Source organism: Taeniopygia guttata, chromosome 3 (assembly GCF_048771995.1).
Source record: "Taeniopygia guttata chromosome 3, bTaeGut7.mat, whole genome shotgun sequence".
In the NCBI taxonomy this organism is placed as follows: Eukaryota; Metazoa; Chordata; class Aves; order Passeriformes; family Estrildidae; genus Taeniopygia; species Taeniopygia guttata.
Window position 1 is genome coordinate 46,389,873 of NC_133027.1, and position 13,776 is coordinate 46,403,648.

The 13,776-nt window shown below is 37.5% G+C and overlaps 1 protein-coding gene across 9 annotated transcripts in view; it reads left to right on the top strand.

Annotated features, from left to right (window-relative positions):
* The window catches only part of ARMC2 (armadillo repeat containing 2), a 69,434-nt gene that overhangs the window by 42,647 nt on the left and 13,011 nt on the right, over window positions 1-13,776 (top strand). For 8 of the 9 annotated variants that reach the window (XM_072926762.1, XM_072926761.1, XM_072926763.1 and 5 more), the window contains 4 exons: window positions 7,502-7,817; window positions 9,240-9,362; window positions 11,140-11,253; window positions 12,484-12,616. In XM_072926762.1, coding sequence (XP_072782863.1) covers window positions 7,502-7,817; window positions 9,240-9,362; window positions 11,140-11,253; window positions 12,484-12,616 — 686 coding nt within the window. Of the gene's footprint in view, window positions 1-7,501; window positions 7,818-9,239; window positions 9,363-9,922; window positions 10,038-11,139; window positions 11,254-12,483; window positions 12,617-13,776 lie in introns of those variants that run through there. The other variant, XR_012055009.1, reaches the window with a different exon arrangement.

Consider the following 13,776-nt stretch of genomic DNA (forward strand, 5'->3'; position numbering starts at 1 on the left):
ATGTTGCTTTTCTCATAACATTTTCCAGTCCTGATTCCTGTCTCTGTTTTTGAGAGGAGGAAACCAGAACACAGCACTTAAGATGTGGCTATGTAATAGGTTTACATGCTTGCATAAATTTATTTTGCAATAATTCCCAATACTTTATTTGCTTTCTTGATCTGTAATCATTAACTCTGTCATTAACTCCAAGATTGCTCTATAGGTGAATATGGTTGGTTTAAAGGCTGTAATTTTATGCTCTGTTCTTTTCCTGTATAAATTCATGCATTTAAATTTCATCTGCTCTTTTATTTACCAGCTGACTACAATTCTTTTTCAGCTCTTGAGTTGGCCTTCATCTTTGGCACTTTGAATATCATGGTGAAGTCAGTACATTCTTCCATATCACTGCTGCTGCCCATTTTCTGTGTTTATGGACAAATTAAATACAACAGATCCCAGCACAAAACCTTGGGAATTCCACTGGTCATCTTCCACCACTGCTAATTTACTCTGTTTTACATCCTCAAATCATTTATCTATACCAGGACATTCTCCCTTACAACATGATTCCTTAGTTTTACTAGTATTTTGGCGAATAGACTTTGTTAAAAGTCTCCTGGAAAGTCACATGGGTGGTATCAGATGGGTCTTTTTTATGCAAGTTTGTTAGTTTCTTCAAAGAACTCAATAAATGCATGAGTCAGAAGTTAGAAGTCTTAAAGCTGATTGTGTTTATCTGGCTGTCTACTCATTTTTTTGTTCTTTTTTCTTTTGTGGTCTCTTCTAATTTATTTGGTCCAGATACCAGACTTCATTCTCACTTGGAATCTTTTCATGCTTGTTACAGTTTTAGGGGGTTGCATAGTGCTGTTACTAATTAAGCTGTTCAATTAATTAGTTCTTTTAGAACTGTTAGATAATTATCCACCCCTGGTGATTGGTTACTCTTTATTTGGTCAGTTTGTTCCTTAAAGTTGTTTGTCATAGCTTCAGTTTTGGACAGATGGCTCTGATGAGCCTTCCCTGGAGAATGCTGTCGCATTGAGATCTCCCAGTTGCTTCCAGAGTGGGCATGAATCAATGCAAAGAGCTCATTTAGCTTCTCTGCAACTATATTTGCTTCTCTCAGTGCTCCTGTTTTATCCTGATCATCAATTAGTTCTTCAGATTCTGGCAAACTTCCCAGTCCTGATACATTTGCAAAGATTTATTATTATTTTTGCATCTCTTGCATCAGCTAGAAGAACTGCACTTATTTTAAATTATAATTTGCACACTGCTTTACCTGGTTGATTTAGCAATCTGTTTGTCAGAAACGATTTATTAAGTGAAGAGATGTTGCCTTGTCATCCTCTGTAGGAACTTGTCCATATTTGTCAGGTTCACTGTGCCTGGGTTTGCCCAGCTTCCTTCCCAAAAGCTCTACCAGGTAGTGGCTCCCAAATCAGCTTATTGTCTTCTGTGAGCAAGCATGCTTTTGCTTATGAGACCTGCTCTTGTCTCTCCCAAAGAAAAAGCCTTGTTTCAGGGCTGTTGAATGTCCTTTTTGCTCATGGGAGTGCTGCTGTGGGGAAGGTTGCCACATGTGAGGCCTCTTAAGTGCAGGGAATTTTCCCACTGTGTTTCTGGCTTTATTGGTTAGGCAAAGCCTTATGTGATGTCATCAGTGGTGATGACTGGTCTTTCTGCCTGCTTTTGGTTGGTTTATGGATAACTCTGTGATGGGCTCCCAAGAACCCACCATCTCTCTGTTTCAGTCAGCTGTAGGACATAAATCATGTAGTGCCCAAAAGCAACCACAGGCTCTTCCTTATACAGTGTAGTGCTGCACCTGTGTTTAGTTCAGGTACACATTTGCCTTTGAAATACTTTGAGAGTGTTATTGGTACTCTGCTCAGTGCCATCACAGTCTTCTGAGATTCCAAAGAGGTTTTTTATTTATATTGTACCAGGGCAATGGTGTGTTCCTGTGTCTACCGCTTGCTTCTAAATAAATGCTTATCCAGTGCTGACCCAAGTGCTCTTTGTGTTTTGGTTACTCATTTTTTCCTCTGTGCCATCCCTCATTTGGACTGAGGACAGCTGTTTGTGTGACAGCATGATACATCATGTCAGAGAACTGACCCAGCTTCCAATAACCCTTAAACTGAAAAAAAGAACCCCAGTGCTTTCCTGGTTATCATCTACATTACTTTCCTGTCTAGTTTATTGAACAGCCGTACAAATGCTTCCTTGATCCCAAATACTGAGGCAGCAATGTGGGAGAGGAAAGAAACTCGGTATGGAAAGGAGATTGAGTGCTGTTTATGCTACTACTTGTGCTGAAATGCTTGTCAAGGTAACCCTACAAAGAACTTGCATTGATTATGTGGTTCTTTTCTCCTACATTTGCTAGTACATATTTTCAGTTGTATTCTTCCTCAGTGTAGCTTAACATTATAATAGTGCCTAGGACAATATAGAAAAGGAAGTTAATCCGTAATGTAATTGATCATTAAAGACCAAAAAATAAAATAATTTTCTATAGGTTTTTGTGTGTGTACTTGCATATTCATAACTGATCAGTCATTCTCTCTGAATTTGCTTTTTTTTTCCAAGAAGGAAGTAATGATTCTAGGATAGATATTCTGACAACTCTGAAGGAATTTCCCTGCTGATAAAGCTGAATAACTACAGAAGGTCGCTCTTTCTCTACAGTATGATTCCTGAGTGTGCTGAGATGAAAAGTGTATATGCATCTTCCTAAAACTTTAGTGATGATTTTTTTTTCTTTTTTGGCTGAAAGAAAAAGGAAAAATGTTAAGAAGAGTGCAGAATATTTTATTTGTACACTGAGTGTAAAATTATCAGAAATACAGTGTTCAAAGTTTGTAATGAACCAGTCTTCATTGGCATGCATCATACAGAAATCTATTGTTCTGGTGTATCAAAAGATACAAGTGAGTGTATGTAATTACTAGATAGGTAAACAATTAAATATCAATAATAATAATAAGATATTACTGCTTGGTGAGACACACTGTTATGAAAATATGTTATTGTCGTTTTTGATTTAATTTCTCTAAACAATGCTGAAAGCTTGGGAACACCTCTAAAAAAGCTGAAAGAATTTCTAGAGTTAAAATGCCCTGAGGAGATTCATTTATCCATGACAAAGGTCAGACCATTAGCAAGCTGCCTATTAACAGAATCTACACAAGACATTTCTGTTAGAAGACCAGTCTTTAATACAGAAAAAAAAAAAAGAGCTGGTAAGAAATAGGGGCTAAAGTTGTTCAAATTTATAAAGTCGTAATAAGAATAAAGATTGTAACCTGGGAGATCAGCAGTCATTGGAGTAATACTGTGGAGGATATGGTTTTGAACATTTTTTTTCAGTTACTTTAATTTCTGAAATACTGGGTTTTTTTTAGAGAGCCAACACAGTTTTTCATCAAATATTGTTCTGGTGACAGTGTGCTTGCTTTTCTTCTTTACCTTTCCCAGGTCTCCAGGTGTCCACAAACTTAGGCACAAGTTCTTGATTGCGGAAATTCACCAAGTGCAAATGAAGCCTTAAAATTTTAGCCGAACAGACAAAAAATTGGGATGTAGAAATTATTGGGTAGGGTCCTATGGTGTGGATACACTTAAGTATAATTACATTTTATTAATGGTCTCTCCTTCTCCTCAAATGCATTAATATTTGGGGGGAAGGAGGGTCTCTTTACTGACAAGGTACTCCCTGCTGTCACTGTGGCAAAACTTCTCCCTGCTCCTTGTTTCACATTACTTAGTCAGGAGGTTCTCTATTTGTTTTTGATACTTCCAGTGTGTTCTACACCACTGCCCTCTCCCCCTTTTTTTTTTATTTAAATTGCGTTTCATATTGTGGCAGCTGTCATTTCTGGGGTTGAACAGAATTTTTCCCAGCTAGAATGTCACTTCAATATGAATCTTTACTGTATTTAGAAGACATTTCCTCCGGTTATTATAACTACAGGAATTTTGCCTATAAGTAGACTATTAAGCCCTGCAAAGAAAACTCCCAAGTTTTCTTTGCAAGGTGCATAATAAAGCAGAAATACGAATTTGGAAGTGAAGTGCACATTCGATTTGAATGAGAAGCAGGGCAGGTTGTAGAATTTTGACTAACTCCACTGAAATTTGTGTGACATGGAGAGCAGATTTCGTTTACAGCTGATGATTCAATAGGAACTCAGCTGCTGGCATCTGACCTTTTGTTTTGTACTATCCCACTCATTCTGAAGGCCCAGACACCAAATAAAGTAACAACAGGTACTTGGCCAGCATTCACAGGTTCTAGATTAGACTGTCCTTCCTTATTGATCTTGTTTTATTTAGAAGCTACTGACCTAATTTGCTTTCCTCCCTTACTGATAAGGACACCTGTACAGTCTGTACTTGTGCTCATCATGCTTACACTGAAAGGCAGGTGTACTTTAATTGCCAAGATAAACTGTTGTCAGGTTCTGTGACTCAGCAGGTCCATGGGGTACTGCTACTTGGGCAGTGCAAGGAAGAGAGTTTTAGAAGTAGGTAAGCAAAAAAAAAAACTTCCACATCCGTGATGATCAAGTGTTTTTGTGTCAGTTGCCAGAAAAATAAGAGTTAAATGCTGATGGAGTATGTGGTGCTATTACCACCTCAAAACTCAAACTATTACAGTTTCTTTACAGATAGGAAGCAAATCAAAAGATCTCCTCAAGATTTTCTTGATTTTTTGTTCAAATTTACTTGTGTAGGTGAAGCTGTGTGCTCTCGTATATAGCGTTCCACTCAGGTTTTAGTACACTCTGTGTTCATCATGTCTTACATGAATGCTTCACTATAAAAAGATGAAGGAACTGAGTGTAATTCCTGTCTTTAATCTAGTTTGTCTTTAGTGCAATACATGTCTAAACTTCCATATGACATAGATTGATCTGATAAATGTAATTTTTCTGTAAGTGTGAAAGAATGTCTGAAATTCCATATGCACTTAATACTCCAAATATGTGGAAATGCACAGTAATGTCATTTATTATATTGATTTTTTGCTATGTACAGAAAAGCCCATGGGCCTTGCACAGTTTTAGTCTTGCAAGCAGTTTCAAAATATCATGTAGCTTTGCATGTAATTTTTTACACAGCCAATCTAAGATGGTGTTTCTTACTCTTGCAGTCCTTACCCATGAGCATTTAAAGAAATATAGCCAAAGAAATAATACAAATCCTTGAGCATTGTACTATTCAGGAGAAGTTGTACAGCTTTCCTCTTTGACCTTGCTAGTTAAAATTTCACTGGAAGATTATGCAGCTTTGGTACTATTCTATTAAAGCCGGATGTGCTTAGCTAAAAAAGAAGTATTTTATAAGTTTGTTTTGCTGGGCTGTAGGTGGAAAGCACAGCTGAGATCACACTTCTCAAAATATCAGTTGATTGCTGTGCGGTACCTGTTTGTCTCTTTCCTGATTGGGTAGAGCTGTTGCTGGGCTGATAGCATTTTGACCAAAATTAGAAAGTCAATATAAACGAGTCAAACTAGATTGCCTGCTTTTTTCAGTTCTCTCTTCTGATTCATCAGTTGTTTGTTTCAAATTTTTACAGCCTTTGTGAGTTGGGTGTTGTGCCAGCAAAGGTGAAAGCTCTTAGTGGTTAGTCATTAAGAATATTCATAAAAAATTGTCATGATGACATTTAGATCCTAACAAAATTGTGATGCCTAGTTAAAAAAAAAAAAAAAAAGTGGAAGTGGGTCCTACAGAATGATATTATTAAATACATGAATGTGAATTTCCTCACGTAGGAGACTGCTGCTTCTCATGTTCAGGCATAGCACTCATCTTCCTGAGAGGATGTTATTGCCAGTATCTTGAGTCAGTGGCTTAGGATCTGAAACTTACTGATGAAGGCATGTATGAAAGGAGGAGTTGCTGCCTAAACTTCTCTTTTCCTTCAGTATTAGCTGGTATACTTTAACAAGTTAGACTGTGCCTGGTTAACTTATGTTACTAATACCAGGGAGGGTTAGAATATGTGTAAGTATAATTATAATATTTGAAGAAAAACAGCGTAATAATTGTTTAGTAAAATTCTAGGTTAGTGCAGGTACAGCAGGTTAGCAGCTAGAGGTAGATGGTTCTCATGTACTTGAAGAAATGCTGTTACTTTACCTGCACCATTAAGCTAAACCTACAGACTTTTTGAAAAGATGAGTTGATTTTGATGCAAGTGACAGAGGGAAATGTTTCAAGTAGTTTAAACTTTAGTTACTTTAGACTTTCAGAATTTTTTTTCTTGTCACACACAGGTGGATGAGAAAAAGATACCATTCAGTTAGGATCCACTACTCTTGCCACTAATAGCTTGTATCTCAGTATGTACAAAATGAAAGGCTAGAAAGTGCTTTAGGAAAGCAACTTGGTGAAATCATGAGATCTCAAGATAACCTTACAAAGATAGAAAGTAGGTCTCAGCAATGGTAAAAATAAAAGGGTAGGAAGAGCATATAAAATCAGAAAAAACCCATGCAGAGCACAATATGAGGTGCAACTACAAAGGGACATTAAAAGAAACAAAACTTTTTATAGTAAAGGGAGACTACAACAAGGAAATAATTGCTTCGGTGTTTAGAACGAACTGAGCATTACTGGCAGATACAGTGAACAGTGAAGTGTGAAATGCCTTTTTTTTTTTTTTTTCTGCTTTTTTCTGAAAGGTTTATATATGGCCAAATGAATAATCTGTTTTAGCCTGGATTTTTTCCTTTTGTCACTAAAAAAAAAGCTGAAGCATATTAAATGTTGTCAAATCAGATGATGAAGTTTACCTTTTGGTGTTTACAAAAGGACAGAAAGGGGATCCCAATCTCTGTGATTCTTGAAAAGTTATGAAGAATTGCAAGGTTGTAGGGTGCCTGTTTTTAAAAGGAGAAAGAGAAGGAACTGAGGAATGACAGACCAGTCAATTTAGATTGTATTTCTGGTAAAAATCAGGAACAGATAATTCAGGTATCTGTAAGCAATTAGAATGAACAACAAAATGAATAAAACCTAATTTGAATTTAACAGTAACAAGTCAAGGGGGAGGCGTTTAACCTCTACAATGGTTACCAGGCCTAGAAAAGGAAAGATTGTGGTCTCTTCCTGTCACAGCTGACACTTTCTTACTTGAAAGATTAGTAAATTATGTCCTGTATGATTATTCTAGTTATATAAAGTGTGGTTTTAAGATGTTTTAAGATTATTGTGGGCTTGGTAAAAATAGATGGCCTCTACTAAGTATATCACATTAATAATTACTACAGTGGTGTAGTAGTTCTGTCAGATGTTTTTGATTTCTTCTGTAAATCAGGTTATGAAACCTGGTAGCATAAAAAATTATTTCTAGCTGCTGTGTTTGGCATTCCTTCAGTTGTTCTGGATGTGCTGTTACCTGAATTGGGAAGCAAATTAAGTATTATCTTCTTTTTAAGCAGCTGCCACCTTCTGATGTTTTCCATGTAACATGATTTGTTTTTTTATTTTGTTACAGGATTTGGTTATCCGGATCATCTTTATTCTTGGTAATTTGACAGCAAGGAATGACCAATCCCGGGAGCAATTTTTTAAAGAAAAAGAAAGCGTTAACACCTTGACATCATTATTCCAAACCTACTATGAACTTGATTTGAATGCACTGACATGGCACGATGATAGAAAAGGAACAAAACACCTAAAGTATCCTTCAGAAGCAGAAGATGTTCTCATAAAACTGATAAGAGTGCTGGCCAACCTCTCCATTCACCCTAGAGTAGGCGCAGCTCTGGCAGCTGCCCAGCCTGTTGTAGGATTACTTGTTACAGTACTAGGTAATCAAATTTATGTTGTGTTTGTTATCTTCATTCAGCCTGTAAAGAGAGTTTAAGACTTTCCATTGCAAAAACCCCCAAAGTCAATTGGCTGATACTCATAAACTGTTTTATGTAGAAGGCCTGCTTGAGATAGTGGAAACATTGCTACTTTGGTACTGACTTTTCAGTATCTGGGAAAAGGTGTTGCAGAAGTCTTTAATTCAGTGATCAGATTTGCAGATAGGATCATTAAAGATAAGAAAACACATTTTATTTTAAACACATTTCACTGAGAGTTATTATATAAGGAAACTATGTTCTTATCAGGTGCTATATAGATGTGTTTGGTGGTGGTTTGTTTTTTTAAAGGTTTGCATTTTTTGTGACTCTTGGATTATGTATTGTTTCTGTTCTCTGTATCCATAACTTTGAGCCTCTTCAAAAAAAATTTCTCTTACTTTTTTCATTTTTCAGTCTTCCAACCTTTTATCTCTTTCAGATGGAAGAGTGTCTCCCTCCAAATGGAGGATTAGGACTGCAGTTCCTTTACCACTTACTGATCTCCTTGTAAATCTAATTACAGACTAGGGCTGGTGTGTTCTGCCCATAACAGACTTTAACTGTGACAAGATACATGTTAAACAGCTCAGTATATTTTACTGTGTAATGAGAACATTAAATATTATGTTAAGGTAATCAACCTGATTGTACACTGTCTTACCAATCATGAGGGAAGACACAAGTCAGACTCACAACTGGGTTCTGTCTCATGGGTTGAAACTGTCTTAATCATTTTGTAAGTGCTTTTGACCTTCAAAGCTACTTTCTGCTACCCTCTCCTCTTGAGCACTCTATCAGTCAGTTTACTACAAAATGTTCTGTCTCCCTATGAACTTACCCCTATTTCCTTTACTCTTGGCTTCTGAGGCCGGAGACCTCGGACAAATAAGTCTTTCAGACTTTTAGACAGGTTAACATTTTGTCAGGAACTCTAAGAGAAAAATATTTAAAATACTGTTGAAGGGATTTTTTACCCTTTTTTTTCCTAGATACCTGACAGTTCAGTGTAGTAGTCCTTGGCATTTCTCCATGTCTGTCACACAGCCCTGTTTCTGCATGTGGACTCTCTTCAGCGCCATCTTAAAACAGCAAAGAGGATTTGTAAAATGTCTTAACTAACTAAATGTTAAACTGTGTTGCCTGAGTCACAATGATTTCTGTAAATTAATAATGGGAAATAATGGGTTTGTATTGCCATTTTTGGATCAGAAGTTCCTGTTGGCTTCTTCCATGTTACTGAACAACAGAAGGTTTGACTGTAGTAGTGGCCATGTAAACTATTACTCAGTTTGCTTCTGGGATCTAATGCATTGCAAAATTAGATATACGTGTGTGTTTATCAACATATGCATATGTTTTGGGGTTTTTTTTTATTCTTAGAATACAAGTCAGTCAATGCCTGTGAAGAGTTGGTTCTCAATGCTGCAACAACAATTAACAATTTGTCCTACTATCAAGTGGAGAATTCTGCAGTTCAAGACAAGAAGCTACACATTGCTGAAAGTAAGGACTTTTAAACAAGTACCTTTTTTATAGTTTTGAGAAAGCAGAAACATTTTGACACAACAGAAAATAAAGACACGTAACATTTTGTGGTATTGTATTGCAGGAGTATAAAGTTCATAGGGCTAAATTCTTTCAATAATGATTTCCCATTTTTTTTTTTTAAACTATGACTTACATGAAAATAGTTGGGTTGTTCATGAAACCCCCTCTTTTCCTCTGCAAAGGAATTTGCTGTATTGTTTTTTGTTCAGCAATTTTTGCCAGATTTTTTTCAAAATCCATATACCTGAGCCAAAATAATTGTCTTGCTTTTTCCTTCTAATCACAGTATGACAAGAGTGTTTTTCTTGTTACTTTCTATGCCTGTCAAATCAGATTTCTGTCTGTTTCTGGCTTGTGAATCCATTGGCAATGTTGTATTGAGTAATTCTCTCCCCTCTGACATTGTGGACTACAATCAGTTATGTGTAGGAGCTGTGCTGACTTCTGGGACTATTGTGTTAATGTTGTACAAAAGGTAGAGAGGCTGAGTCTTGCATATCTCTCTGTCTCAATAGACCAGACACTGGGGAGAGACAGAACCTGAAGTTCACACAACAGGTAGAATGAGGAATAGGAAAAACTATCCTGGTTGTCAGCCCAGTGCCTGGACTGGTAGACATCATATTCTTTGTAGGTAACATTTCTGCTGTTCTGTCACAACTCATTTTATCACCTATAAGCCAGCTGCCTCTTGTTGCTGGTTGGAAACAAATTACTTCTGTCCTGTTTGTTGGCATGTGGAGCTAGTCCCGTCACCTTCCTGAACTGAGGAAAGAGGAAAGCTTTTGGTGCAAGACCAGCAGGCTTTCTTCTCCTGCAGGCATTTTGAGAATACTTGCTGTGTGATATAAGTGGTAGACAAAATCCCTTCAGATGTCATTTAAGACAAGTTCAAGGTGTGTTCAGTATTGCAACATCCAGAGGCAGAAGTAATGAGGACAAAGCCAACCTCCCTTCTATATTTTTTTCTCTCTTCTGTCATATGAAGAGCTGAGAGTTGACTTATTTGAATCCTCTGTGGGATGGACTGATTTTAGTGTTTTGCTTTGTACTCACAGAAGACTGATAAATGTAACTTCTGCAACATCACTCCTCTGCTGTGTACCAAAATCCTCCGTGATGGTAACTCTTTCTGGAAAGTGCTGAAGGTCTCATTCCTACTGAAGCACGCACTGATCATATGTGAAACTGCTAAGCAGAAAAGCAGCAAGGAAGTGAATGCTTCAGATTGGGACAATATTAAGTAGCTGTTCAGAGAAAATGTGTGTTCAGAGAAACTGAGAGAAAAGAGAGCTAATGTCAGAAAATAATTTGAGCTTTAGGAGACATCCCACCATAAGACCATCTGTTCAGGATCTAAATCAATTCTCTTATATATTATAGCATTTTTAAAATTATGTTTTCCTGGATTTTCACATGAGCCCACTCAAAACTGCATAGCAAAACTGGCTCCCATTATTACAACTGTGCTTAGACTGTCTCCATATCTCCTCGTTTGTTCCTTTGCATCTAGTCCTATATTGGAGCTCTTTGTTTTATCTTCAAAGCTGTACATAATTTTGTTCTTGTTCTACCATCGGCTTACCCCCTTTGCTACCACCAGACAGACAGACAACTGCCTCCATTTATTACATTTACTGCTGTTGCTGTTTGCATTCGGATATTCATTGCTAAAATAAGAGCCATGTATTGTAATTTACAAACTTTATTTAATTTCTCTGCAAACCAACAGTGCTTTTGAAGCTGATAATGAGTGACAATATGGATGCAGTTTTGGAGGCTGTCAGAGTCTTTGGCAATCTTTCCCAGCATCATGAGATCCGTGACTTCATCATGCAGAAAAAGAGTGAGTTACTTTTGCATTTGTAGGAGTTCTATTTTTAAATGTCCATGGTTCTAAAAAGAAAGATTGTTAATAAGCTATCTCAGTTAAAGGGTACAATCAATCTTCCCTGATGTTTTGCAAATTAGGCAAACACTAGAATCCAATAATAGTCATTATAAACACAATTTTATTTCAGTTTCATTAAAATGGCACTTGCACAAGGTAAATCAAAAACCCTGTTTTTCCTAAAGTTTTAAATTTGAAATTTCCCTTTACTCAAATAGCTTTTCAGATCCTGCAGGTTAGTAGTGATATGATATAAAATTAAAATCCAACTAAAATCTCATCTATGTTCATAATCTCAGATTTTTGATTCCCATATCCGACTGCTTGTTAGCACTTCGCAATGTGTGGCTAGGATTTGACTGCCTCAGCAAAGACCTGTTTGCCTCAGGGTGAAGTAGGATGCAAGTCTTCTTTGTTTTGGGTATCTAAAGAGCTTTGGGGAAAATGGCACACAGGAGGTGTGTCATCAGCTTAGACACCACTTCACTGTAAATGTTTTGGTTTTTTTGGTTTGCCTCTTGGTGCTGAACATGAGGTGATCATATCACAGTATGCAACTCTTTATTGCAAGGGTGGCACATCACCCTTAGTAGCTGGTTACTGGTGAACAGTCTCAGTCAAAGGACTAAATTTTCCAGCTGGAAGAGACTGTGGTGTTGGTGTGCCAAGCTCAGGAATTGCTGAGAGGCTTCCTCTCAGTGAGGCCAGCCCAGCTCCCTGGCTGGGGCTGGCTCCACAGCTCCACAGTCAGTGCCAGCCGGTGCACTTGCACCTGGACTTGGTGCGGTCTGGGGCATCCCTGCACTCACAGGGGAAAGAACTTCCCCTTCTGAGTGCCAGATGCCAAATCCTTGCAGTTTCTGCTGGGATGGAGAGGGGGGTGATACTTTCAAGAAATAAGCTGCAATTCAATTTGGTCAACTTAGCCTCTTCTGATGGGATTTTCACATTCCTTTGGTGTATATTTATTACTATAACTTTTGGTTTGTTGATTTGGAAACTGGTGTTCAGCATGATGTTGCTCTGTCATGTGCCTCCTCTATGAATGTCACGGTAATACGCTACAAGGGTGAATTTTTGGGTAGCGTATTCTGCATTAGACTGCTTTCTAATTAGTGTGCTGTAATGCCACTTGTATGGTAAATCCATCTTCCTAGTAATATTTTTTCCTTCTTTAAAATCCAGTATACAAGTTCATGATTGCTTTGCTGGATTCCAAGAGCCGAGAGGTGTGTTTTCCTGCCTGTGGAGTTCTGCTCAATCTCACAGTAGATGAGAACAAACGAGCTTTTCTCATGGAAGAAGGAGGAATTGGAAAGTAAGTTCCTGATTATGCTTGAGAAAAGGTAATTTTGAGGCGTTTGGCCAGAAAGTTCCAATTGGATTGTTTTTTTCTGGGGCCAGTAGCTTGTAATAAGGATGCCAGCATAGTAGATACTTAGTATCTAAAGTTCTTGGAGAACCAGCTTTTCATAGAAGCCAAATCCCACAAAAAAGTCTCACAAAGACCTTCTGTGATGTAGCAGCAGAGGGTACCATAGAAGAAAGCAACTCAGGTCTGGCTTTTCAGCAGCTGCTTGTGCTTGGCTTAACTAGATCCTAGGTGGGCTACAGTGAACAGCACAGTCCGTGTGTGTCTGGGGCAAGTGTGAAGATACTTCAGGAACTGATAAACCACATGGTCCCTTGCAATTTTTGTAACCACTTGGTTCTGTAGGGAAAACTACTTGATGTAGCCATGCTTGGCCGGGAACAGCTCCTGAGTCTCCTCTCTCTGGGATTTCAAGTTTAAGGCTCTATAACATTGTAAGGGATATTAGACCTTGAAAAACCACCGTGGAAGCAACACTTGTGGCTTTGATGTTCAGATAATAGCAGATCCAGCTTGATTGGAGCAACATGAAAAATCATGTTCCTGTGCTTGTAAAGCAGTTGGTACAGCCCAGAGTTATGAAACAATATGCCTCCCTTTGAAATGCTTTCCTGTTCATACATAATATAATTACTTTTTTATAAACTGTAAACAATTAATAGTCTTCTCATCCTTCTCATATTCTAGTTAACTTACAATATAAAGCTGGAAAAGGAGAATAAAAATAAGTTGCTGGCAAATCAAATAATAAGTGTGAGAAATCTCTATTATATAGAATATTCTGTAGCCTATAGAATCATATAAATTCAGAATTTTCTATACTGTGTCTGAAAATTTGTGAGGGAAAGAACAAAAAACAATAACAGCATGGAATGAATCTAGAGAATTTGGTAGTGATTGTTAAGGAAATCATTCTGACTGTGCCAAACCAGCTCTATGGATTTTTGGAACTGAGGTTATTGTACCAATATATAGTGGCCCAAAGAAAATAGGGAATTAGTCTTTTCAGAGAGTTAAATTTAAAAAGAAAAATTAGTGCAAGTTCTTTTGGCTTTTCATTAGATGCCTCCTGTTGTTCCACAAGGACTGCCTTCAGAGAGGAGAAA